The sequence below is a fragment of the Ixodes scapularis genome, unplaced genomic scaffold (assembly GCF_016920785.2).
Source record: "Ixodes scapularis isolate PalLabHiFi unplaced genomic scaffold, ASM1692078v2 PGA_scaffold44__24_contigs__length_19508400, whole genome shotgun sequence".
NCBI classification, from domain to species: Eukaryota; Metazoa; Arthropoda; class Arachnida; order Ixodida; family Ixodidae; genus Ixodes; species Ixodes scapularis.
This window is the reverse complement of record NW_024609873.1, coordinates 18368862-18393916: the sequence shown is the minus strand read 5'-3', so window position 1 is coordinate 18393916 and position 25055 is coordinate 18368862. Positions and strand designations below refer to the sequence as shown.

At 46.7% G+C, this 25055-nt stretch overlaps 2 protein-coding genes across 2 annotated transcripts in view; one reads left to right on the top strand and one right to left on the bottom strand.

The window, feature by feature from the left end:
- The window catches only part of LOC8038026 (adenylate cyclase type 5), a 330452-nt gene that overhangs the window by 30224 nt on the left and 275173 nt on the right, over positions 1–25055 (top strand). The window lies entirely within an intron of this gene.
- LOC120850811 lies at positions 9660–13597 on the bottom strand. Its single transcript, XM_040223489.1, has 4 exons — positions 13451–13597; positions 12047–12361; positions 10674–11906; positions 9660–10292 (listed from the first exon to the last, which is right to left on the bottom strand). Exons 1-4 carry the CDS (start codon positions 13595–13597, stop codon positions 9660–9662), a joined length of 2328 nt encoding a protein of 775 aa, XP_040079423.1.

Below are 25055 nucleotides of genomic sequence, written 5' to 3'. Positions count from 1 at the left end.
GTTGTTGATTTTAACTTAGGCTAAATCTTGATGCGATTGATCCGTCAATATTCATGTATAATGTGGCCTTATCTCAAGTACACGGTTTGCTAAAAAAACCTGGCCTCGTGACATGCCTTATGGAAACCAAGGCAAATACGGCCGAGTGTGCTAAGAAAAAAAAAGTTCATCCATTTCTAGGTTAGGTTTACGAAATGGCCAGTGCATACAGCGGGACTTGCAAACGCTTGGGACATGGACCACGTCTCCCGTCCTCTCGAATGTTCCTTCTATCTCACCTTTAAAGGTACAAAGACAATTAATTATCTGTTCTGCTGTCTGAAAACTTCTGTCGCGGTCTCTTGAGACAAGCATGAGTTGGTTCCGTCATAAGTTAAAGACTGACTCAACGTGTCTGAGGAAAACATAGACGCCGTTAGTTTTACCTTTTTCTCAGATTGCAAGTCTTCTCTGTCACGTCAGGTTACGGACACCTGAAACGTGAGACAGTTATTGTTCATGGTTTTTCACTGTTGCAAAATCTGAATATGTTTTGAGTGTAGACGTCGGCATTTCAGCATTATTTTCATGAACTACCTCTCTGCAAATGTTTACATCTATTGTGCAACCATCGGAGTCACTGAAACAGTTTCAGTGATGGAAGTGCTGTGTCATTTACGCCGAATCTCGACAAAACGAAAGTTTGCTACATAATGCACCAAAATGCCATTTTTGCTATAGTTGCGCCGAGCCGCGCCGAGATAAACTCAAACAAAGCAAAAAATACAAAAAAAAACATTATTATTAATTGTCTTATGCGTATTTTTATACAGCCGGAAGTTAGTCAACCTCAATGGGCGTCTGCTGTTTCAGCTGTAGATAAGAAATTTAGCAAGTGCAGTACAACCGCCAACCTGGGGTCGCTAACGTGCATCTCGGAGTATGATACACGACCGCACGCCGGTACGATGCTCTTCCAGAGCGAAACCTGCAGGGAAGGGGATTGAACCCAGAATCCCTGAGTTCTGCAGCGCGAGCTTTCGCTCAACGCGCTCCGAGCTGTGGTGCGCTGAAGGCCCGTTCACACGCTTGCCACCGACTACGACCAAGTGAGACAAGGCCGGTTTTTAAGCCTCTTGCTACGGCGTAGGACCAGATGCTGCGGAGCAGGCCCTAAGCCGTATCAAGAGGTTTAAAAATGGGTCTCGTCTCAGCCGGTCCTACTTGGTTGCAAGTATGTGAACGAACCTCAAGACACTCGGCCACCGATCCCCCCATATTCTATTATTGGTTTATACCAATATTCAGAGAAGTAAAAGGTAAGAAAAACGGTACATATATGTATTTCACAACGTCTATGCTCACCGTTTAGTTTGTTTCATCTTAGGTCAGAGCACAGTCGAAGGCTCTAAGATACGCAATCACGAACACACGCGAAAAAAGCGCTAGTCACGGAGAATTCGCTGGTCCTGATTCTGTTTAGCCGATGAAATAACACGTGCGGAAAGATTGCGGATGCCATGATGTCGCTTTTGAAGCTGTTTGATTGGTCCCATCGGCTCGTAGCGCCAGCTGGGCTTTGATTTAATTTCTCCTCACCCACTCCTTTCCCATGTCCTCTCCACCTTTCAACTTGTGCCAACACACCCCTCTCGCAGTTGAGGGGAGGAGCGCGCTAAGTGAATTATCTTCCCAACAGAAAACCAAGGTTATTCTTTGGCCTTTAAAGGGACACTGACACCCCCCAAAAAAATTTTTTTATTTTTTGCCAGGCGCTTCATTATGGTGTCGGAAGACTACCCAATTAATATTTTGCAACAGAGTAGCGTATTTCTTTAATAAAGCCAAAAGACGCAACTGCTTGAAACCGAAACCGAAACCCGAAGGAGGTCGGAGAAGTGGAGAGAAGAGGGTGACTGGCGGAAGTCACGTGGCTACACCCGACCGTGCGGTTTTTTTTTTTTTTTTTTTTTCTCCTCTTTGGTAGCAGACAACACGACATGCGACGTGCGATGCGGCGTGCGGGAACTGCTTGCCGCGCGATTCTTTTGCAGTTATGTTTGCTCCACTCGTTGTTATGTACTCCAAGATGAGTTGGAGATGAGTAGTGAGTGCCCGTGGTGAATTTCCATGATCGGCTCCGAAAACAATAAACCCAAGATGTTGCGTGAAGAGCTGGCTCACATGTCCTGCATCCGAAAAAAAGTGGCATTGTCGAAAGATTAACGGGATCGGGACCAATGGCTGGCTGCAATTCCTGTAGAACATTTACGGGCACCTCGGAAAGCGGACGCTACCTGATTTATATGCTCCTTGCATTTTGTGGAAAGTGATTACATTGAGTTCGCAGGTGTCAAAACGGAAATCCCATACCGTTTGATTCAGCGAAGTATCGCCCACAACATTTGTTTGTTATTTTTTTTTTTGCTTCTTTAGTGATTGTCAAAAAAAGAAAAAGACATGTAAACATCGAAAAATGTTTGAAAAAAAAAAAATCACGGGGGATCGAACACGATCTTACCGCGTGTGAAGCGGACGTCTTTCCCACTGAGCTACTGGGGCATTTCGTTCCTGGTGGATCTCTTTCCTTAGTAATAAATCAGCCGGTAAACTGTAAGTTGGAAAGTTTGCTGTCGATTTTTCTCTACCGAAAGCACTCCCGGGTCGAAGTCGGGAAGCACCACGCTTTGGGGACATTCGCACCTAGTAAAGAAATCGTACGCGTGCATATTCAACTCGAAGTAGACACGTCGTGCTTGACGTTTGCGCGAGCGTTGTCTTCAGCCAGGAGGAGGGAGCGACGGCTCGGCGACGTCTTTGTGCAAATCGGCTTGGTGGCCGGGCCTGTCGTACGGGATGAATACCAATTCTTTTGATCAGTCCCAAATTTCTCTTTTAACGGTAGACAGAATTCGCCGGTGCCGCGAACGACAGTTCTGAAATAGAGGTCCCACGCCCGTCGTCCGCTGCCATCGCCGTCCCCGCGAGTCCCACGATACGCGAAACGACGAACGCACAGAATGCTTCCGGTTGTCTGTGGAACTTTTTTTTTTCAATCAACGTATTTACAGCTTTTTAGAAGCCACAAAAAATGGGTTTCATATTTTTTTCTATTTTTAATATTGAGTGTGTGCCTTCAGTGACCCACAACTTTGATTAAATTTGGTGGTCGCATCGATACCTTAGAAAACGGCCCGTGACCGCGAAAAAGAGAGTGAGCGAGACTCGAACCGGCCAATTCTTGATCGGCGGTTTTCGGGCGGAAAGAAACCGAATTTCGAGCCGCAAATTCTGTTCTGGGTAGTTGAGCCCTCATATGTCACGTACAACTAACAACCTCGACGAGCATAAATACCCTGTCAGTGTCCCTTTAAGATGAAACGAAATACAGAGATTGCTTCTCAACTGCGCTGGCCCCGTCGCCGTCTGAATTTTCAGACAATGTCGGTAATGTCAAGAGCTAAAAGTCGCCAGAACATTTTGCAATGTAGTTGGATAGCTGCTACCTTATTAAAACAGAACCGGATTGTTTATCTCCTGATGAAATCACTTTATCGTAATAGTTTATTTGCCATACGTACATATACATATGGTGGGAGCACGGAAAAGAAAGTTGTCTGAACAGTTTGACTAGTTCCGAGCCCCCTTAAAACACAGTGGTGACAAAAAAAAAGACAAAAAAAAAACATTGGATATATGTATACGTACGCATACAAATGCATGCGCACATAAATGCAGATACAAAATGAAGCAGTTCCTCGTCAAATTGTTTTCAATATCTTGAATTGGTTCTAGTTTTTAGCATGCATACAATAATGACGAAAACTGTACAGCACTCCTTATATAACGCATAAAACAATTCCGTCCGGAGAAAAACAAGACAATACAAAACAACACTTTTTTATTTCGCAAGAAAATAGTTACGCTGCTCACGTGTATTAGTGAGAATATTATCAATATTTGAATGCATGAATGTATTCAGTAACATGAGCAGGGTCCTTTTAATCATATAAAGTTAATAATATGTGCGATAAGTTTCTATTACTCAAAAGTTTGAATGACGAGTAGAATATGTAAATTCACTTTTTTTTTAGGGATGCCAAGCCCTGATAGAACACTATGCATATCCGAGTATTTTATATATGTATATATATATATATATATATATATATATATATATATATATATATATATATATATATATATATATATATATATATATATAACGCTCATCCATATCGTTCATGTATTTTCAAAACCCCAGTTTCTACCAAAAAAAGACAACTTTATGTGCGAAAGTTATCTGGCACATTACATACAAGACTTAACCCTTTTTGTCTGTAGTAAAAACATTTTATTGTTTTAGTAGTAGTACCCCAGACCAGATGTCATGATAATAGTTCGACTGAGACACAAATAATGCGTTATAGAGGAGTAATTTGACGCTTGATGTAAGTATTAGACATCGTCCGTGTAATAAACCAATGATGCAGGGAAGTTTAGAAATAATATGATGTATGTGTTCAGTCCAAATCATATAACTTGAGAAATAAAAATAAAACTCCCTATATTTTGAGCGTGCCTCCTACTATTTTGATGGGGGAAGAATGAAGGATTATGTCACGGGAAAAGTTAGCATCCCTGTTTTGGGGTCTAAGAAACATGGCTTGTGATTTTGTTTTTCGTTTTGTTTAATCAAACATTATTTGAAGTAGACCAACTTTCTAGTTTTCTTACGATGTCAATTGCTACTTGTACAATGTCGTTGTAATTTTGAGTGGATAAAAAGATGCTATTGTCGTCAGCGTAAATGATAAATTTTGCCTGCGGTGATATATTAACGGTGCATGTTAAAAAGCAGCGGTTCGCGAATACTTGCTTATGGTACGCCATATTTTAAAGGATTTATATCGGAGATGTGACCATTATTATTGATATGCTGACTCCGGTTGTCTAAGTAGAACCTTCTGAAAAGGGCCGCATGTCCTCTAATGCCGTGAATATGAAGTTTCTGAGTTCCTGATTCTGTCTGCCACATGCCACCATGCCATGGCTACTGTGTAGCTCGGCAGTTGCTATTCTTGCGTCAACCTTTCCCGCCTTACACCACCGCGCGCGCGTCGAACTTCGTCGCTTTGCTCCGGGGTGTTAGGAACAGCGGCTGACATCGGGAAGCGCCTTCTTTATTGGGTCTTGACTATAGGCTGACCTCTAATTTTAAAAGGCTGTGCCGAGAAAGAAAATAAAGAAGAAATTTCCGTCTATATTTAAATAAATATGGTAGTCAATGCAGTTCCCGTGCAGCAGTCATGCGAAACGGCAGCGAACCTTGACTGAGCTCTGGTTTTAACGCACTTAAAGTGCAGTATAACTATTACAGCACTACTGTAGGTTTTCATAATCTTTGGAGTAGGTTATTCTTGCGGTTTAGGCTATTAGATTCTTGAGTTTTGTAGCGTTAGAAAACCTGAAGGTTCAGAAAACTTGATAGACGTTTAAGCGAATATGCTGCTTTTTGTTGGCACTCTACATGTATCATAATTACAAGCTAAATAAATTACCGAGTTTAAGAAAAGAAGGGAGAGAGAGACTTAATCTTGATTGATGTGTTGCACTGTTTCATTTTTCAACCATTTTTATAATACGCATTGTAGATGAAACCTACTGAAAAGAAGGCTGTGTTCCATTTAGCGATGCAATCACTGCTTTTGTTAATTTTCCATTGAACTGCTAAAAGATGTTGACATCTTCTCCAAAATCGTGAGTGGTTGCTGCAAACCAATATTTTTTTCTGTTATAAAACCTGCTACAAACGGTCGAATGCCGCTTCCAACACCACAGTCGGTAAATTTACCTTTAACGAAAAATACAAAATGTAGCTTCTTGCAAAACGTTCTGGGCAAATTCCACCAAGCGCTAAACGTTCAGAATTTGAATAAATTCTAGAGCGAAAGCGTATCTGAAAACACCAGGGCTTAAAGGGGTAGTGCAACGATTTTAATGTTGAAAGTATTTTCAGTTTGTATTTTTTATATTGTTTATCCAAGCGCAAGTGACCAAAGGCGCGTGACATTGCCCCGAGAAAGTGCTATTCCCGTGCGTAATCGCGAAAAAAAAACTAATTATTTGCCGATCTGCGGCCGCGTGTGGTGGTTACGGGAACTACGGTGACATCGTCTCTGGGGGGGATACGCGTAAATCAACAAATACCTGTCCCCTTCCGCTGCACTCGCCGTCGGCCCCATGGCGAACCGTGTTTTGTGTCGATCGCTCGCCACGACCTTCGACGATGCTAATCCTTCAAAAGTCGACAAGCGCGGAGAAAGCGGCTGGGGTCTCTAAAGAGAAAGTCCGAGGGGAAACCACGTGATTCCCCAGAGTACGTCACGCGATAGGCGACGCCGAGAGTCGGAGGTCCTTCGATTTGTTTCATTTTTTTTTTTAAATAAAAAACTAGCGCTTGCGGGGAAATACGGTTTTCTGTTCTTCGTTCTATAGGTGACACAGATTAATTTCCTCAATTAATTGGCCAAAGTCCTAAAAATGTTGCACCGCCTCTTTAAGTAGTTCTTCGCTGCGATAGTATGTTCCGCACGATTTGGCTGGGGTCACTGTTTCATTTATATTTATAGCAATATTTATAAACAATCCGAGAAAACTCTCTCTACAAATTTAACGCCCCTTGATTACCCTCATATTTGAAAATTTAATGCAGATGCCGAAATATTTATACTTGGGAATTCCAGACTTTTAACAAACAAGATTACAGCACATTACGAGAGCCGAAACATTTAGCTAAGTAATTAAAAAAAAGCTAATTTGACCTTTGTGTCTATACTGTGTAGAATCATTCCGCCTTTGAGATGCGGCGAAACTGGTTTACGCTGTCGATGAGGAATTTAGCCAGTGCGGTACAACCGCCTAGCCTCGGGTTACTCATTTTTTAAAAACCGGAGACGGGGGGGGGGGGGGGGGGGGGGGGTGGGGGACGACGAAAACACAAAACGTTTCAACTTTTTTAGACGTTTTGTGTGTTGTCCCCTTCCCTTCCCCCCCCCCCCCCCCCCCCCCCCCCCCCCCCCCCCGTCTCCGGTTTTTCAAATATGTGTAACATCAACCAGCTCGCCTCCCTACTCACTCTATCTTCAATAGCCTGGGGTCTTTAACGTGTACCACGCAGTAGTGATACACACCCGCAGGCCGGTACGATGTACCGGCTTGCGGTTGTGTATTCTTTTTTTTTTTTAATTGTTATTGAGATAATTCTTTGCGTCAAGCATTCTATCGGACTTTCAATTTGCGCTTCCACGGGTCTCAACTTGAGATGCCTAGTTGACAATTGTTTTTATGGCCTTAAGAGTACCTAACGTCATCGTTATCGGTGGCCGACTGTGTTAGCTCGCGCTGCAGAATCCAGGGATCCTGGGTTCACTCCCCACCCCTGCCCGTTTCGTGGAAACGGGCAGGGGTGGGGAGTGAACCCCACCCCTGCCCGCCGTCCCAAGTGGTGCTGGGGACCGCGGCAAGAGATCCCCGTGGCGACCTCTTGCCGCGGTCCCCAGCGCCACTTGTGATCATTCCCGAGCAGCTCGTATGACGGTGCTAACAAGGTAGCTGTAGGAATTTCTGGTAGTCGTCGATGGTTACGTTCAAGCAAACTTTTATTTACAGTATCTACAAGCTGCAAGCGATGCGATATGACGTGTCGTTCCCAAGTTGATTCGACGCACGTGCTCTCAATCCTCTCTTTTTCACTTCGTCGTCTTCGATCTCCTCGTGCCAGGGATATGGCTTATTACGAACCACTTAAACGTTCCAACACACTCCCCACCGAATGAATGGGAGTCCATTCTAAACTTTCGTTAACTCCAACGGATACACAAGCTGCTCTGGCCTTCGCAAAATGGTGCCGCGATGCACTCGGATCTCACACGACCGGATCCGAGAATCTCGGCCGTGGAACACTCTTTTTACTCGCCCGAGCTTCCATAGCAGGCGTGGAAGCGGCTCTTCTAAGAGAACAATTTGACCCTCTCTGATGGGCGCAGACTGCCTTCTCTGAGTGGCGTATGCTGATCTTAGTTCTCGAAGATACTCTTCCCTCCATGTTCCCCAAAATCGGTTAAGCAGTTGTTTTCGTTGCCGCCAGAGCACGCGAAGAGCCTCCGGTGTGGAAGCGAGCGTGTCCCCACCCGTCGGCGGAAGTGTCGTCAGCCGCCTTCCAACTAGGAACTGGCCGGCATGAGCGGGGTCCCCTCTCCGACCCCGTCGTGCACAAACGTTAATGGCCGCGAATTCAACACGGCCTCTACCTTAATCAGAACGGTGGTCAATTCCTCTGTGTCGAGACAGTTCCTTCCGATAATCTTTCTTAAAGACACCTTTACCAAGCGCACAAGCCTCTCATAAAATCCTCCCTGCCCCATGGCGGTCTCTCGACAATAAACCTACACTGGATACCCGCGTTATGCCACCATACCCGCGTTCGCAAAGTGGTTGACCATGTCTGGGTGGCGCAACGTCTTGCACAGTTCCGTGAGTTCCTTCGACGCTGGTTTGAAGGTCAACGCAATGTCGGAATAAATTACACGGCACAGCCCTCGGTGCAACACAAATCGACGGAAGGCAAAGAGAAAGCGCCGGGTCGACAGGTCTGGACCCAACTCCAGATGTACAGCCCACGTGACTGCACACGTGAACAGCACCACGTAGGACTTGCACGTGAGGTCCTCGCCCTTGACAAAGAGGGGGCCCGCAAAGTCCGAACCGACTACCTCGAAAGGGTCCGCTCGTGTTGTCCGGGCATCCGGCAAGGGTCCCGTGGGGACACTCGCGGGGTTCGTGCTAAAGTGCTGACAGGTCACGCGGCACGCACCACTTTCTTCACCAGCTCTCGGCCCCGCAGAATCCAATACTGGTTACGGAGCTGCACGAGAGTATCTCTGACTCCCGCGTGGCAGCAGCTGTCGGTGCGCGTTGATTGCCAGCAAAATTTAATATCGATGCTACTTGGGCAGGACGATCGGGTTTCGTTCGTCATACGTCATGTTGACGGACTGGAGGTGACTTCGAATGCGAAGTACTCCCTGCTGATCGATGAAAGTGGCAATGTCTTGGAAGGGAGAACCCGGCGGGGTCTTCGTAGCGTTGGTCGTGCAGCGAAGCTCGGTAGCGAACGCCGAGTGCTGCGCCTCTTTTATCCAGTGAGTTCGCGCTGCCTCAATCTCCTTGGCTCTCAGTGGTCCCGTTCGTCTTTCAGTTGACCTGACGTTGTGGAGGAATCGAAAGATCCAAGCCGTAGTTCTGTTGATACTTGAAGCAGAGCTGAATCGCGAGATATCGATCAACTCTGGAATGGGCGTTACCGTGACTTCAAAAACTTCCGCTCTCGATCCTCTCTCCTCGAGGGCGTCTGGAGGGAGGTCTTCGCAAATTTTCTTGGGCCATTCTGTCACTGGCAGTGGCAACGAACTCGGCCCCGACCACCACAGTGAACTGGAGACCAACTGGAATGCGGTCAGACCTCGTGTCATGAGGTCAGCGGGGTTTTCTTTTCCCGGGCAGTGGTGCCACGTCGCGCCTTCACAATTACTCTGGATCTCTTCCACTCGATTCCTGACGAACATCTCTCATCGGGAGGCCTCTCCCTTGATCCGGTAAAGCGTGATCATTGAATTTGTTCAGAAGTGAACGTCCTTCACCTCAAGCTGAAGGCAGGTTTGAACGTATTTGGACAACCTTGAGGCGATCAAGCTGGCCATCAGTTCCAGTCTCGCCAGCCTGACAGTTTCGAGTGGTGCAACTCGTCCTTTTGCAAGCAATAACGTCGTCGTCGTCGCTCCTGTGTCGTCGGTAGTGCGAAGGTAGACCATGGCTCCGTAGGCAGCGGTGCTCGCGTCGGCGAAGATACGCAATGATCGGTGGGTCACCTTACCTAGCAATCCGTCGTCGCAAAACCTTGGGATCTTGACCCTTTCTAGCTCGACAAGTTCGCTGCTCCGCCCAGTCCACTCGTCTTGCAGGTGATTTGGTAGCACATCGTCCCAGTCCAGGTTTAGTTTCCAGATTTCCTGGAACAGGATCTTGGCTCTCACGACGAAGGGTGCCAAGAATCCCAGAGGGTCGTAAAGGCGAGCTTTCGTTTGCAGCACGAAGCGCTTCGTATTTTCTTGGTGGCAAGCAGTTTTCGTCACGTGCTCCGGCGAAAACATGAGACTGTCCTCTTTGGGTTCCCAAGTCACTCCGAGCACCTTGAGCACGTTCGCTACTTGTCCGAGGGGTTTTTGCGCCTTGACTCCGACCTTGACTCCGACCTGCAGGAAAGCCTTCCCCACATCCGCCACTAACGTTCTAAACCTCAGAAGTAGGGCGACGAGATCTGGATTCATGTTCGGTCCACTCTCCAAGTTTTCGTTCAGGGATTTACAATTTGCGCCGTGAGAGGAAGCGTCAAACAGAATCCTAAGTTTTGTGGTGCTGCTGTTCTCGCGGAGAAGAGCATGGTGGGGCATGTAATACACCCTTGCTGCACCTTCGTTCTCTGTTTCTTCATCGACCCTCTCCGCCATGTCGTTGTCTTGGTATTGCCGAATCGCTTCGTCATACTTCTGTAGGAGATCGGGATTTTTGATCAACTTCTTACGTAGGTTCTCCAACCTCCTTCTTGCCACCTCCATGTTGTTTGCCAGCCTTACGTCCGATTTGCATGGAAGGCCCACTTCGTATCTACCGGCGGTCTTCGTCATGTTGGCTCCGAACTCTCGTCTTACGGCACTGTCCGAGGGATTTTCTACTGGCGGGTCGGTAACTCCCACGCTTCCTAGTTCCCAGAAATGTCGGAGAACCGATGTGGTTTCTAGATCCTGCAGCGTTGCTATTAGCACGGTCGCCTGGGAGCAACTCACGATGGTTGTTTCCGAGCCTGTCCGTCCCTGGACCGCCCAACCGAATGCAGCTTCTACTGCAGTCAGGCATCCGCTCAGTCGGTGAATTCTTCCTGTGGTGCACCCCCAGTAGTGGTCTGATCCCAACAGTATGTCGACGCCGCCTTCTTCCAGACCGGCCATGTTGTCTCCCACGGGACAGCCGAGTTCCTCTAATGTTGCCACGATGGCTTCATCTGGGCTCGGAAGGTCCAGCTCACATATGATAGGTGTCTCAAGAGCGTCGATGTCATATCTTTTGTTGTAGAGTTGGTCTCGCAAAGTCACTTGAACCCTGCGAAACGTACGTTCAGTGCTTTCGCCCCCGAACACGCCTATTGTGAGGATCTCTGTCCCGAGCAATTTGCAGTCCAGTCGCTGAGACAGTTCTTCAGTTATGAAGGAGCGCTGACTGCCGCTGTCGAAGATAATACGGGCAAGCTTCCTTTTGTTTGTACTTTCTGCCCACGCAGTAAGCGTTTGTAGGAGCACTGCCGGCTTACTGTTCCTACCACGTACATGCATGGCGACCGGTGCCGGTTCCTTCGGTTTCGTCTCATTCAATCTGGTGGACGTTTTTCCCGGCGCGTGATTCGGGTTGCACATGGTGGACGCGTGCCCGCCTTGACATTTGCCACAGCTGGGTGCTCCACGACATAATCTTGCCATGTGATTGGCCTTCGTGCAGCGGAAGCACCTCCGGTCTGCTTGCAACCTACGCTTCTTTTCCGCTAGCCCGATTCTTGCGTTACATTCCGGTGTTCCGTGCGCTTTTGATTTGCAAAGGAAGCACTCTAAGCCGTCCACGCTGCCGTTCAATGCCGCCGCGGTAGAGCTGCGAGTCTGAGCGTTGATCGTTGACCTCTTCACAAAGCCATGCGTCAGAGAAGGAGGTCTGGGCTTACCGACGACGTCTTCCAGCTGGTGTTTTGATGTCCTTTCGCGGCTCTCCACCTCGATGCGTAGAAAGTCCCGGAGAAACCGCAGAGCCCTCAGGTGGACTTGCTGTGGGGCGGATTCCAAGCTGGCGTTTGTCATTGATGCTCTTGCGGCGTTGGCATTCCCGGTATCCTCCGCCGACATCTTCCGGTTGAAATCGAGAGTGATATCTTTCTGTAGCACTCACAAAAGAACTGTGTCCCCACCTCCTCGCCCACCCCTAACGCTCTAAGGCCTCTGATGTGCGCCTGTAGAGTGTCGTATAAACGCCGTAGGGCTCGGGTGTTTCGTTGTGGTGGCACTGGCTGTATGTCCATGAGACTTTCCATGTGGTTCTGGATGAGCGTCTCTTGCTTCCCGAACCGCTGCTGCAGGAGCTCGATGGCGTCCGCGTAACACTCAGCGGTCGGGTGCAGTCCACCGATGGCGGCTGCTCCATCGCCGGTCAGCGCTGATCGCAGATAGTTGAACTTTTCTGATGGCGTGAGTTCCGGATTTTGATGAATGGCGGTATTGAATTGCTGCCAGAAGGGTTGCCAGTCCTTTAGGTGCCCGTTGAATTGGATTAGTCTTAATTTTGGGAGTTAGATTTTTGATGTCACCGAGGATCCTCCGTTCCGATCTCCGTTCGATGGTGCCCTTGCTGGGTGGCTGCCCTCCGCGCTCTTCATCTTTTTTTTTTTTGAGTTTAGTGAGGTACGTAACGATCTTGTCCGAGTACTCAATCGCATGAGTGAACTCTGCTTCTGCTTTTTGCCCCGTGATCAGAGGTTCGATCGCTGCGTCCACGTCGTTCAGTTGGTCGCGGGCCAGATGAATGCGCTCGATTAGAACCTCGAGATGGTGACGCTTGGCGTAGCTAAGAGTAGTAACGCGTCGGCCTCACCAGTAAGTTGTGTCACTTGCATCCGATGCGTCTTCCGTTTCGTCTTGAGGACGTTTATGATCGCTGATCGTTCTGGCTTGGCTTGATGAAAAGTTGCTGTGAACCACCAGGTTCCATTCCATCAGTCGTTCCTCCCGGGTTTCGGCGCCAATGTAGAAAAACCTCTGGTAGTCGTCGATGGTTACGTTCAAGCAAACTTTTATTTACACTATCTATAAGCTGCCATGTTAGGAAGAAATCGGTGGGTGAGCAGCCCCAGAAAAGAGCACAGTTCGGTTGCATTCGTGGGGGTCGGTGCCCCTCTGTCGTAGCCTGCAACAGGCTATAACAGACGCTGCAACAGGCGCTGCAAAAGGCTGGCTCTACTAAACAGAGTTAAAAAGTGTACGTACTTCGCAACCAGTTTAAAGTTTTAAGCAAAAACAAAATGGGCCGACCTCAGTTTTGTTGTTCCCCTTTTTACCCTCGTTTTTCGCCTACTGTTAAACCCTTAATGTTTGCGAGTCCTTAAGTTTCGCGAATGTCGCGAAACAAAAATTTGCGAAATTTAGGGGCATGCGAAAATTTTGCAGGCGTCCGGAACTCGCGAAATGTGGTGGCCGCGATTATGTCCTGGTTGACCGATTCGCGAAAAACAGGGGCCGCAAAAATAAAGGTTCTTACAGTAAACGTTGGTGAACCATGTGTACATTCTTATGCCAGCTATGGCGAGAAAGAAAAATACCGCCTTGTCCTTTGGGGACGATTGCCGTTCAAACAATATTAGAGCTTCAAAGAGAACGGCTATGAGCAACGTTGCTTCCGACGTCGCCAAAACCGGTTTCTTAAGTCTACGCATCTGTATTCTCCGTTTACAAAGCAATTTCTGCATTGTTTACTCCTGCAGGAAACGGTAATCATTCCGCCCATCCTGCTTTAAGCGCCTTTCGCTGGCTTTCATCAAGTTTCGTGAGCCAACCATGCGTTTTTCTTCTCTATTTCACGCTCTCCCTTTTTTGTCACTCCTCACAGAGACTCGAACGTTTTTCTTTTTTTTTTTTTTGTTTTCTATTTCTCTCCCTCCGCCTCCCCTCGCTTTTTCTCGTCTGAAGGTTCTAGGGACGGAGCACAAAAGGATTTTGTCGCCAGGCCCTACGGGAAGTCCGTTCGCGTAACGCCCGGAACCCCGCGAAGAAAAAAAGCCTGCCCATAATCACAGGTTGCACACGGAGGGGCCCCTCTTTGTCCCGTCACGCTCGGCATCGGCGGAAGGCGGCAACCGTTGACCGTCCCCAGATTGACCGGGCGACGGAAGGGAACATCCAAAAGCGATTGCAGCCGAGGCGGCCAAAGCAAACGCGCATCCAAAGTGGCGTCTCTCGAGGCACGAAGTCGCCGGCCAGGCGGGATCCGTCTGCCGTGTGCGTGCGTCTCCATGACGGCGGTCACCTCTGCGAGGGTTGTAGGCGACAGGCCCACTGACTCTTCTACTATAAACGTACACTTCGATTCGCCTTGAGTTTGGACGCCACGAGCTCATGGGACCAACGCAACAGCGTTAAAGGTGCACCAAGATCGCGTTCACCATGTTTCTATACGTGTTCTATCGTCGCTCAAGGAATTACGTACACGGAAGGCCCAGTTACTTTCGGAAAGAAAAGCGCCAAAAACAGGGACAGAGCAAAGAAGACGACAACACGAGGCGCACTCGCAACTGAATTTTTATTTAGAAAAACACTGTCTTAAATACACGTTGAAACACCCCACGCCATTTTTCACGTGCCCCCTCTTTATCTAAAAATATACGCTCTAATATATACGCTTTGAATGAAGACTGGGCACGTGTAAAATGACGTGGAATGTTTAAAGTGTGTTTAAGACAGTGTTTTTCTAAATAAAACTTTAGTTGCGAGTGCGCCTCGTGTTGTCGTTTTCTGTACTCTGTCTTAGTTTTTCCCGCTTTTCTTTCCGTATAAAATGAACGAACCAGTTCAACACACCATTTTATTGCAGTTACTTTCGGTTGTGACACTGCTTGATTGGTCCCAACAGATCGTAACGTCGACTGCGTTCGGACTCACGGTTACACGTTGTTTCACCTTTAGTCCGACGCATTGCTTTCACCAACACGTTGTTTACAAGGAGGCCCCGCTTTTGCTCAGACTAAAGTCACTGGATCCTGGGAAAGGAGCGCCAAGCTCCCCGGATGGTCGCCATTTTGGCCCTTGTAATGAACATTTTCTCCTTGATTTCTCCATTCTCGGTGAGCCAATCTCAATTCGCTGGTGTCGGGTAGCTTTATGGAGACGTTTTTTGTGTGCCGAGATTTGTCTATCCACATACCGGCGAAACAAGCGTGCATCTTCGTATTACCACCACATGCTGTGTCGGTGTTTGGAGGCACTGAAAAAGAAGTTTACTGTATTGAAATACGCAAGAACAATATATTTGTGAGAGATCCGTGGAGATGGGCATGATCGATAAGTTGATTGCATACACAGTGCCAAAAACGCTTATATTGGCGAGGAACGCTTCCAGTACGATGATGCTCCATGGTGATCTAGGCCCTCTGGAAGCTTCGAGCGATATGGCGGTTTCCATGGCAACGCAGGAAGACTAGCCAATCGCATTGCGAGGTTTTTGGTCGTCTGTATATAAGTATATGTTTGTGTCCGGCTAGCAGGTAGGGGAGGGCTACTTTTCCAGGATCCAGTGTCTTCAGCCCACACCAGGGGTTGGCGCGTGAGATGAAGCGTCTGAGCTTGCGCACTGCCAACACCAGCGTGAATACTTTGCGGCAGAACAAACGTCTGCTACGTGCACCGCAACTGCTGTAACGCGTATCGGGATCGCGGTCAGCGACATTAGGACACTTCGTGGAACACAACAGGGGAACATCGAGGGACGACGTTTTAGGACGCATTAAACACAGGTGAGCGCGAGTGAAGCCGCCGGGAGGTCGATGCTCATCCTGAAAGTCGGGCGTCTGCTGGGCGTACATTCAATCGGTGCTTTGGTTCGTGCTCTCTCGCGTTTCTAAGTGATCTTTATTAATCTCCGTGTGCACTGAATCTCGGGAATGGAACATTTGAACATGCGGCAGGCACAGTCGATCAATTAGTTCTCGATATTTGGACGCATCAAATGGCTTCCCAGAAGACTTCTCGAGTCTGCATGCGCTGTTATTTTGCAACAAGCTGGCTCTTTTAAAATAACAAGAAAAAAAAAAAGCGTCTGGTCATTGTTCGAACTAACGCTCGAAAGATTTAAAAGGCCTGTCAAACGCTCGCTTCCGGGACAAGCCGCTTACTTCCAGTTGCTTCGTGCCTGTTTGCTCAGTGTGGACCGTCGAACCGCCTGGTGGAGACCTGTGAGCAGGCATGTCGGATTCTGGGCGCTTCAGTTGCAAAGTTTAGCCAAACTTCTTTTTTTTTTCCGAAGGAAGGGAAATTTTGTTACATATTGCCAGTCGTCTTTTTTTTTTTTTCAGTGTGAGAGGCATTTGCGACTTTGAGCTTCTCGAAATCGCAGTCTTTATTGCACCCTGGAAAAGTCCGCCCAGTACTTTTCTGCATAACACCTTGATAGCCAATCACGGCGAACAAGACAAAAATCTTAGAGAATCATAAGGCTCAAAATGCAATCACGCACATGAAAAAAAATCATTATGTGCACGACGTGTTACTTGTTCGTTGTCACTCCGCGCGACCAAGTGATTCTTAACTAGATATCACACCAATCGAGATAAGCGACGCACGTGCTCGGGCGGCGAGTATAACTGCGAAAAGAGCAGATGCGTAAGAAACAGCTTCACAGAGCGGAGCTGTGTGGGAGAATAATCTTTACGTCACATTCTTTGGAAAATTATTTCTAATAGGTGGCTCTGCGTTTTAAGGGGAAGTATCTCGCTCGACGAACGCGCTATGTGGGAGTTTGTGGTTTCCGCTGAACACATATTGTGTTCCCCTTGTCTCGGTCAGCGCAATCGAACTGATTTACTGCCTCCTTGCTCCGCAGGAAAGTGGACTCACTGACTTTTCACACTGCCTGTGCAAGGTAAAGGATTGCGCGAGGAAATAAATGTCATGTATAAAACACAATAAAAGGAAAATGAATTGGCAAGCAACTTCCCGAAAGCGAGCTTGTTAACGTTTGCTTTCTATGGCATCTGTTGTTCAAGAAAAATACCCGGTCAGTTGCGTCTGTGGCAATCAGGCAGAAACATGAAAAAGGCAGAACAGTTGAACTCATTTCGGCTCGGCTAGGCTATGCGGCTTGGGACGAAACTTAAAACGTTCTCCTTTAGGCCTCTCATGAAATTCCTTCTTCAAGTGTCGGCCTGACCTCTTCTGAAAGTGTGTGCGCTCCCTGAGAGAGCACTCTTATTCTTTTTTATTTTAAGGTATTTCATATGTAAAAAAACAAGCAAGAGTCACTTTTCTCGAAGAGTTGTTATTTTGCATCAGTTCTACGTTCTTCAGGGTTCAGTGCCGCGGATTGAGAAAGTAGTCGGGGCGCTTTCTCAACAACGAATAATAAGCGTTAAGCTCTAAACTCTTAGTGAGCAGACCACAATTTTTGTTTCGTGTTTTTGCTTTTTATGGGTTTGAGACTGCAATTTTAAACAAGAAAAAAAATTACAACGGACTCTCGTCTTCCCGATCACCGATGTCGTGTAAAGGGCTGTGCACGGCAAAAAAAAAAAAAAAAAGGTTTATGTTTGTTTTAGTAAACGTGAACATTTCAACCCCCGCGCACGTTTTCAGTGAGGACATGAACCAAGAAAACAGCAGGGCTTTCCCCTTCGGCTCCTCGCTGTCATCTCCCCTTTCTTTTTTTTCGGGAGGCTGGGAGTGACAACAACAGCGGAGGCCCTGACGACAGCCAGTAGGGTATGTGAATGACTACGTCTTGTCCTAGGACAAAAGCAGGCTCCAAGGCTCTGTCCAAGGACACTAGCGGAAGGAGACTCTTTCTCTAGCAAGAGACGCTCCAAAGCGGACCGGAAGCGTTGGCAAAACCACTGCTTGCATCCAGCAGAGGCTGTGCACAACAGAAAGCCTCTCCTGAGTGAACAACCTTAAAGCCGAGTTCAAAAATCTTTCATCGACTCCCATCTAAATCGCGCAAGCGATGTTCCTTCCTTCTCCCGTTCATGTACGCAAAGAAAAAAAATAAAGGGGAATATTTTCATTCCTCGGGAAGACTTTGTATTGTGGGTTTTAACAGCACTCGATGTTTACGCGACTGATTGCAAATCTGCAACATGAACCGAGTGCGCCAACTTCAATGGACATACCGGGTATTACCATGGTGCCTCAAGCACGTCTCCGAATGGTCCGTTTACTACCTCCTAAAACGTGGTCCCTCAATTTCCCCCCGAGGCCTTCATAGACGTGTCATATACTGTAACCAGTCGCGATCGTGCAGCGGGGGTGGATGTTAGCAGACACCTGTTCTGCTTCCCGATCGCTCTCCAGCTTGACAATCCACGAAAGCTTCAGGATCCAAGCGAGGGACACTCACGTTCTCTCCTGCTTTTCTTGTGGGACTTCTAGGCCCAACTACCAGGATCGCCACACCCGATAGTATTACACTCCGGCTTCGGTGAAGTCATCTGTTGCCAGGAGAGCAAGTCGTCTGCTTCTTGCGGTGGAGTTGTGGTGACGTCAGAACGGCGCCGAGCTCTGATTGGCTCTGATTGAATGATAGTTGGTAGACCTCGAAGCAAGCTGCCTCGAGGTTTACCCACTAACTTTCAATCAGAATCAATCGGAGCTCGGCGTTTTGACGTCACCACAACCCTCCAGAAGAAGCAGACGAACTTGCCTTCCGCATAGGACGCTAAACACGCCAGTCGGAGACGCGTTTTAGCGCCGTAGAAGTGCTCCCCACGGTCGTCTTCTGAGCGCATAAAGAGAGATCCCCAAGACCAATGCGCACGAGACCAATTCTTCCGCCCGCAGTCCCCCGCCGCCTTCACCATGTGCTGACCCGGTGTTGACGAGACTGATCGACTTCCCGAGTTCTCGGAACTCCGCGATGGACCAAGTTGTCGGGGCGACACTTTCGCGAGGGTCACGCAATACTGTCCGCACATCTGCCTGACGTCAATTGCTGTCAGACGTTTCAGGGTGGTCGAGAGCCCTCGCTTTTAGTATCCCGGGACAGCGGCCTCGCCTTCGTTGTGGTTTTGGGGCATTTTATTTTTTCGGTCTCTCGGTCCGTTTCTTTCTGCTGGGTGTCTGGCAGTTGTTTACGCCGCCGTGTTGAAGGAGCTTTTCTTCCGCCGTCCTCCGAACTTATAGCGCCGCAACACTAGAAGCTGTCTCCAAGTTAATCCGGAAGATAGCCCGCTTCCCGTCAGACAGCATCCTCCAAACTCGGCAGTCCCAATTAGACAGTGGACCCGATAAACGGTCCGACTTAAAAATAGTGTGGAAACACAAAATCCGCCGACAGTTACACGGGCGTGATTTCTCAATGAGCCTTGTCGTCGCCTGTCTCATGGTGTATGTGTGTGCTTGTTTGTTTATTGTTTCGTGACCGTTTCCTGTCGTGCGATTTTGTGCGCTATTGTGTTTATATCTGCCTGTGTCCGTGGGTGTACACTGCGTGACAGGTTTGCGCAAAAAAAGAATCGCTGTTGTTCCTTTTTTTGTGTGTGCTTCTTTTAGAATCAGAAGGCTGTCGTCAAAGCTGCTAGCTGGGTGGGAAGAGCTTACTTGAGACATTAACCTGAGCGGTAAAGTTTGGTGCTCGTCAATATTTTTTCCAAGCAACTTGCCAAAAAAGGTTCCGATAAAGGGGAAATTGGGGGGAGGTTACCCTCCTAACTCCCCTTCCCCCCTTCTCCCCCTACGCTGTTTTATCAACCTGGAAACAGCTCAGGATGTATCCAAGGTAATGGCACCGGCGTTCCCGCTCACACGATAATACGACTACTCATTTCTTCGAGTGTGAACACCTGTATCACTGCGTGCGCGTGTATAAATTTTGAATTGCCATTTTTGGGGTCTTTTACTACAGGAAAATTCACCGCATGAAGCTAGTCATGCCGTGAATTTTTCTTGCTGCGAAGTCGCATGATTAAAAGCTCCGCTGTGCGCTAAATAAGTGAAAATGCTAAACCTTATCAACACAGAAACCAACTTCTTTAGCGCCGGTAAGGGGCTACTAATCATCTGAGTATCTGGCCGTTGATCGAAGATATTTGAGGGAACCATGTCACGACTCTATACACACTATTAAACTTTGCACCCTTGTGTCCAAGTCACCAAGTCTAAAGGAATCACCTTTTGTGGTTCGGAGAGAGTTTAGCGAAATAAAACATCGTTACAGGGTCACAGGCGCAGCAAGTCTAAAGCGTCTACCGTAATTATCTCTCGGCGGCCAATGAGATTGCGGCGTTAGCCGATGTAAACGGCGAAAGCCCAAACACGAGGTGAGAGCAAAATGAGCCACGCCCCGCACTTCTTAAACTCTCGGGGATTCAATATCAATTGGCGACGTGCGCGACCGAAAGCGTTGCTGTGGTCGGCCTTCCACGATTGGCCCAAAAGCTGACTATGACGTCGGAAAGGGTATACCATCGACGGAAATAAGAGGAATGAAAGAACTTTAATTTCGACGGTGTTGGCAGTGTTGCTTTGAGGGCGCAATGATTTCAGGCTTCCACCATGCTATTTACAAACACCATCGAACTTGTTGTTCGCAAGGTAATGACGTCAGAAGGGGGAACCATAGGAGGGCGCCACCAAAACATCTCGCCGCTAATACCCAACGGACACTGCTCGGCTACCGTGAAAAAAGAAAGGTAATGGTGGTCGAATAGCGGTTCGAGTCAAATAGCGCCGCGTCTTTTTTTAGCTCCAACACTGCAAAGAGAGCCCGTATATCGTCGATGTACCCAACACTGTGAAGGCTATAAAATGACACAGTGCTGTTGGATGCTAACCGCCTTTTTTCCCGCCCCCAGAAGAAGGTATTTCATGCTAAACAAAACACTTCTAAGGTACTTTACAGGCGGCCCGCCAAAATCGGTTTTTCAATGTATCCAGCTGTAATTTACTTCGGGGGTGCAAGTAGGTGGGGGAAGTTTAAAGTGAAACAATCAAGGAATAAACTCACCTCGTTCAAAAGAAAGAAAGAAAAAACACAAACCTGTTTTGGACAATTTAGGTCACTACTTCGCGGACGAAGCACGCGTAGCGAGAAGTGCTGCCGACAGATGGTGTACGCCGCGTCAAGGGAGCTTTGGGTTATGTTAGCAGGTGAATCGACCAGCGCTCCCTGGTAGGGTGCCTCCATTTGCGGCCACTCTGCTGACAGGGGGAGACACCCGCCATTTTATGGCGAACTTTCGCTAAACACAACGTTTTTTCACGACGACTCTGTCGCACACACTCTACGGGACCCTCACCCAATGTGGAGCGAATACTGACCTCAGGCGCCATATTGTGGCGCTCCATTGGCTCCATTGGTGTCTCCACTCCGTCAGCGGAAGCGGCCGGCAGATAGAGGCACTCTACTCCCTGGGCGCGTGGTGCGCCATCTGTCGGCAGCACTATACGTGTGATCTGCGAAGTAACGGTGCATATTGCTCAAAACAGGTTTCTGTTTTGGGCAATACACACCTGTTACAAATATACAAACAGGTTCTTATATTTAGTCTTGTGTTCCCTGACCCCCCCCCCCCCCCAAATATTTTTAATATGCGCAGTGACAAACGACATTTAATTGCAGGGATACTGGGTCCATCCTTAGGCACGGTTAGAAATTTTGTAAATTTTGTGTAATCGGAAATAGCCGATAAATAACTGCTTTGAGGCTACACTTTTCATTAAAACAGAAATAAATAAATTTATTCGTTTTTTTTTCACTCAAAACACAACATAAGCAAGTTTGATATCTTCTTCGCACCTCACACTTGTAAATTAACTCGCCAACTTTATTGTTTTGCGACTCCACTCACGAATAAAATTCATAGAAACAGTGTCTGCCAACTTCTATGCAAAGGTACACGTCGCACAGAGCGCAGCCTTGGCGTGTCTTCTTGCTACAGCCAGCGTTTCGGCACCTTGCTCCACTATGAAGGCCCGTTCACACTCTTGCAACCGAGTACGACCGAGAGAGACGAGATCTGTTAAAACTTCTTACAATTTCTTAGGACGAGAGAACACACTGACATTGTGGCGCCATCTATGTGGTGACCCTGGAAGTGCATTTCACAAGAGCGAAGGTTTTGCGGGATTTCCGAGGTCAAATGTGCGTAATACCTATAAGAACGGCTCGTTTATAACGTTGACAAAGGTTTTTCGAGCCAAGAAAGAAAGTATAATGCACGAAAGAAATAGAAAATATGCCGAACCGCCAAGTTTCCGCTCCTACCCAATAGATGGCGCCAGTGTGTCCTCTGGTTGTAAAAAGTTTTAAAGAACCCGGTTTTAAGAGGTCGTAAGAGTGTGAACGGGCCTTGAAGGTCGTCCTTTCCTGGCAAATGAAGTGCGTCTTGTTGGCGAAAATGCTCCGGTGGTAGAGCTTTTCGCCTTTTTCTTGCCGCGATGTTCGTGTCATGGTCGTCTTGGAAGGGTGAGCTCATCTTCTGCCATAGCAATGCCTCAGCCACGGGCATCTTAAAATCAAGGTACTCAAGTTTTTTTATTTATTTATTTAATCTTTTGTCTGCTCTGTACTGAAACCAGCGGTTGACGCGAGCACGATTAGACATGTGAAGCATTGTGATGCAGTGTCCACCCGTTTGTGCGGCTCCTTTGAGCATGCATGGCGAACATTCGGTCAGCTAAGTACACAGCACCCATATTTTTATTGTACTTCTTTATGGTGGGTGGGCGCGGGACATCCAGAAAATATTTTCTCTTTTTTTGCACCACCTTTTGCACTCATCTTCAGGCTCCACTCCAAAGGCAGCCGACAGCATCAAAGTTGGCTTTTCGTCGACCCATTTTTTGCACACATGCGTGAGGTCTTGTCGCAGCAGCTCCTCCGATGTGCCCCGTCGTTTCTTCAACAGATCCTTGTCATTTGAGAAACGGACCTATTTTGGCATTCAATCAATCAATCAATCAATCATTCATTTTATTTTTTCAAGTCAAATACAAATTTGACTTGAACGGTCCGCTGGCACGAAAGGCAGACAAGTTGCCTGACGAGGTGCCAGCGGCCGGTAAGGACGGCAAAATCCAGCAACAAATACAAAAAAACAAAAAAATCCGCGCATGCAGAAACCTACAGCAACACAATATCGTAATAACACTCAGACATCATACAAGACAAAAAAAATTACACATGCGTACAAAAAACACTAGGAAGCATAATAAATCACAGCGCCCGCCATTAGACATTGTCAGGGAGTGAGAGAGAAGAAACCCGATCTGGAAATAAGACAGTTAAAAAAATGGCCTATAAAGTATACTATGTAAAAATGAGTATAAGCATGAAGTACATAATATAAAGAACATAGTGAAAATGATTATGATGCTTGTGTATGGAAAGCATTACACGATTAAGAAATATCATATATTCTACGGCCGTCAGTCAAAAAGACATCTAAAACAGTGACCAATAAAAAATGGTCAGGAAAAGCTCCTTGCCCATAATTCACCTTTAAAACATTAAGAACGACATATGCAGGCAAAAGTAAAAACCAATAATACATTTACATAATACGTATCCCATGTTTGACCAAGAAGGAGTGAAGCTGTTTCTTAAAAACCCCTGTGGTGCCGGCAAGCGATACGTTGTTGCCTAGAGCGTTTAAGAGCTGGAGTACTTGGAAGTCGATCTTTTGGTTCCCGCAATTTGTTCTAGTTCGTGTTAGTTTATAAGCTTACTTTGTCCTTAGGTTATAGTCCGTTAGATGTGAGAGAGTTAAAAAAATCAAAGCTATTTATTCCTTTTGCTTGAACTAGCTGTCCAAGTTTATAGTGGTATAGACTGTCGAGCGATAAGATGTTAAGCTTTTCAAGTAATTCATTGGCATTACTATAGTATTTTACGTTTGCTACGATTCGTATTATCCGCCGTTCGGACCCTAATCAGCCCATTACAGTTTGTTTTGCAAGTTATACCCCATACTAGAAAGCAATAATACAGTTTTGGATAAAACAAAGTATAATATAGTTGTACTTTTAGCCAGGTACGCAAGATATTCCTTGTTTTATAAATTGTTCCTATAGCTCTAGATAACTCTTTCTTGATATTCATCGTTTGTGTAGTCCAAGATAATTGGTCATTAAACCTTACACCTAAAATCGTGCAGTCATATATTTGTTCTATAGTGCAGTCATTCATTTTTAAGCATGGTTGTCTGGCAATTTTTGTTTGCCATGAATAAGATATATTTGGTCTTTTTAGTGTTTAGTTGCATTTTATTTGCCTCCAGCCAGCTATTTAAAGTTCGTAAATAGTTATTTGCATCGCGTTCAATGACGTCAATAGTAGTGCCAGAAAAAAAGACTAGTGTCATCGGCGTACGTAATTAAACTTGGAAAGTTTGCGATGCTGACTATGTCGTTAAGGTAGAAAATAAAAAGTAACGGTCCTAAAATGTACCCTGCGGAACCCCATACTTAAGTGTCATGTGGTCGGAACAAATACCATTGATTTTTACATATTGTTTGTGATTTTGCAGAAAGCTACTTATTAAATCTAGGGCCTTTTCCTTAATGCCATAGTGAGGCAATTTGTGTAATAAGACGTTACGATTGATGCTATCGAACGCTTTCCGGCAATCCAAGTATGCGCCAAGTGTAAGCAACTTGTTTTCAAAATTATTTAGAATCTTATCTTTGATGTGTAACAGTGCATGCTCGGTTGATTTGCCTTTTTGAAACCCGTAGTGGGCTGGCGAGAGTTCCGAAAATAATGTTAGAAAATATCGTATTTTGTTATTTATCAGATTTTCAAAAACCTTGGATAGTATTAGGAGTATAGAAATCGGACGATAGTTACTGATGTTATTTTTGTCGCCACTTTTACGTATCATAGTAACTCTCGCAGTTTTTAACGGACTTGGGAAATAACCACTTTCAAATATAAGGTTTGCTATGTGTTCTAGTGGCTTACTTATCAAGGTAGACACGTGTTTAATTGGTGCAACTTTTATATTATCATCTCCACAGGAGCCCTCATTTTTCAGTGTCCTTATTACCGCTTCAACTTCAGTGGAGGTAACAGGATATAGCATAATTGTATGCTCCAGGTGCGTTTGCGCGAGGGTCTCAGGTCCGATAGTATTTTGATCTTTGTGGGCACCAACGTTTATAAAATATTAATTTATTGGATTAGCCATGTCACGTCCTCTGTAGACTTCGGACCCCATTCGCAGT